This window comes from Populus trichocarpa, chromosome 3 (genome assembly GCF_000002775.5).
Source record: "Populus trichocarpa isolate Nisqually-1 chromosome 3, P.trichocarpa_v4.1, whole genome shotgun sequence".
Lineage (NCBI taxonomy): Eukaryota > Viridiplantae > Streptophyta > Magnoliopsida > Malpighiales > Salicaceae > Populus > Populus trichocarpa.
In genome coordinates this window covers 19,562,697-19,564,795 of record NC_037287.2, presented here as the reverse complement: position 1 = coordinate 19,564,795, position 2,099 = coordinate 19,562,697, and the positions used below count along the sequence as shown (strand labels likewise).

The 2,099-nt window shown below is 36.4% G+C and overlaps 1 protein-coding gene across 1 annotated transcript; it reads right to left on the bottom strand.

The window, feature by feature from the left end:
- Nucleotides 1-310: 310 nt before the first annotated feature.
- Nucleotides 311-1,633, bottom strand: LOC18097171 (probable carboxylesterase 15). The gene has a single exon (XM_024596331.2). The coding sequence runs from the start codon at nucleotides 1,574-1,576 to the stop codon at nucleotides 557-559; it is 1,020 nt and encodes a 339-aa protein (XP_024452099.2). The 5' UTR covers nucleotides 1,577-1,633; the 3' UTR covers nucleotides 311-556.
- Between the last annotated feature and the right edge of the window lie 466 nt (nucleotides 1,634-2,099).

Here is a 2,099-nt window from a genome sequence, read left to right as displayed (position 1 = left end):
GCAGATATTTTAAGGCCAAATTCAAATCTGACTTTGTTCATACTATAAATTTAGTGAACTTGTAAATCAGACTAAGTTTATCAATTTTGCACGAGTCAAGTCTGATTTTAATGGTTTTTGAGTTTTTAGTTTGATTTTGCATATGAAATACATATTGACTCATAAAATCATATGATTTTATTTATGAGTCAATTCATGATTTTAACAACAATGCACTTCCTATGAATAATATCAATATTATTGCTTATTACATAAAATTAAGAATATAATAATAAAGATAAAAAAATAATAATACAATAATAGAAATATGTAACTACAATAATATCAATATTATTAATAACACAGAGAAAGAGTTCATAAAACAACATTAATTAATAAGGGAGATGGGAGAAGATCTCTAGTACTCCAACGATCTGCCTTGCCTATAATCACTTGGTTAATTAAACATATAATTATTATCAACTAAACGTGCACTCCAACGATCTGCCTTGCCTATAATCACTTGGTTAATTAAACATATAATTATTATCAACTAAACGTACTGGGAAATTTAATTTTAGTGCCTCTTGATGAACTCTATGATCCCTTCCATGAGACCTGTAGTTTGTGCAGCAGTATGTGGGTCCATATCAACAGCAATCTTGTTAAGATAAAAACTGTGACCCACTCCAGGATTAATGAGCAACTCCACATCCTTATTAGCCTTTCTCATGGCCTCATAGTACTCCATCTCGGTGTCCCTAATCAGGTCAGTCTCCGCCACACAAAGCAAGAATGGTGGAAGATTAAGGCTGTCTAGCGGTGGTGCTTCATGTCCCACTGGACACGTAAAAGGGTGGTCCTTGGTGCACCCTTTTGGCAATGCCAACTTCAAGAACCTGTCCACCATGTCTAGGGTTAAGAAAGGCGACTCTGGTTGCTCCATCTCGGATTTGCTCCTCACTGACCGGACAAATCCAGGATGGACTGGAATGCCTCCGGCAAGTCTTACAGGACTCAAATCCACATGACCAGCACGTGCAGCCACATGGTGCACCAAGTTCCCCCCTGAGCTATCTCCAATAAGAAAAACCATGTTGAAATCTCCATAATTATTAAACCATGGCTCATAAGAGTCATGTCCTTGTCCTAATGAACGTAACCACATGAGGGCAGAGAAGCCATCATCAATAGCAGCTGGGAGGCGATGCTCGGGGGCTAGCCTTAAGTAGACCGAGACAACAATTGCTGAAGCTGACCTAGCAAGCCTATAGTACATGTAATAATACATATACCAATCAGCTTGGCTAATGCAAAAACCACCACCGTGAAAATGGACAATTATAGGAAGCTTATTATGACTATCTGTGTAGTGAGGCTCATGTTGTGGTAGATAAATTCTAACTCTAAGGCCAGACTTTTCATCAATGGTGACATCACGTACGACAACACCCTCTTTGAATTCCTCATGTGGAGGCACTGGCTCTGCCATGAACGTGACCTCAGGCGGTCCGGTCCATGTCCGGTCCACCGAGCCATCATCAAAGGTTCTTAGCCAGCCAGATACCTCCTCCACAAGTTTCTTCTGATGGACCATGGTTATTACAAGCTATATAAGTATTTTTCTCGAGTGTGTGTGAGCATTTTGGATGGTCTTGGCTACCCTTTATATAGTGGTTTGTGTGGTGTGGGAAATGAGAAAGTTATAGGCAATCTTGATTTGCTTTTGAGGGAAAAGTAAATAAAAAAGAAATTGTGCCATCTCGAAAAACGAATCAACTCGGTGATTAGTTAATTTAAATCGAGTAAATGAAAAAACCCGATTTTAGAAATGAATTTATATTTAGTTTGTAATCACTCATAAAAAAAATTAACTTATATAAAATTCAACTGTCCAGAATTTACTTTTAGAAAAATATCTTTAAAGTGAGCAATCATGCAAGTAGATTTTTTTAAATTAAATGATAATTAAAGCTTATAGTTTATTGAACTTTAAAAGTGGGCCAAGTCATAAGCCAAGTATATTTATGATGAATGGCGATACAAAAATTCTGTTATATATAAAGGATTTCTGGTCTAGTAAAAAAAAATTAATAAAAAAGTTAATTTCTTTTATCTTT

Excerpts from the sequence above, each read along its gene's own strand:
- LOC18097171 (XM_024596331.2), bottom strand. The coding sequence starts at position 1,576 with ATGGTCCATCAGAAGAAACTTGTGGAGGAGGTATCTGGCTGGCTAAGA.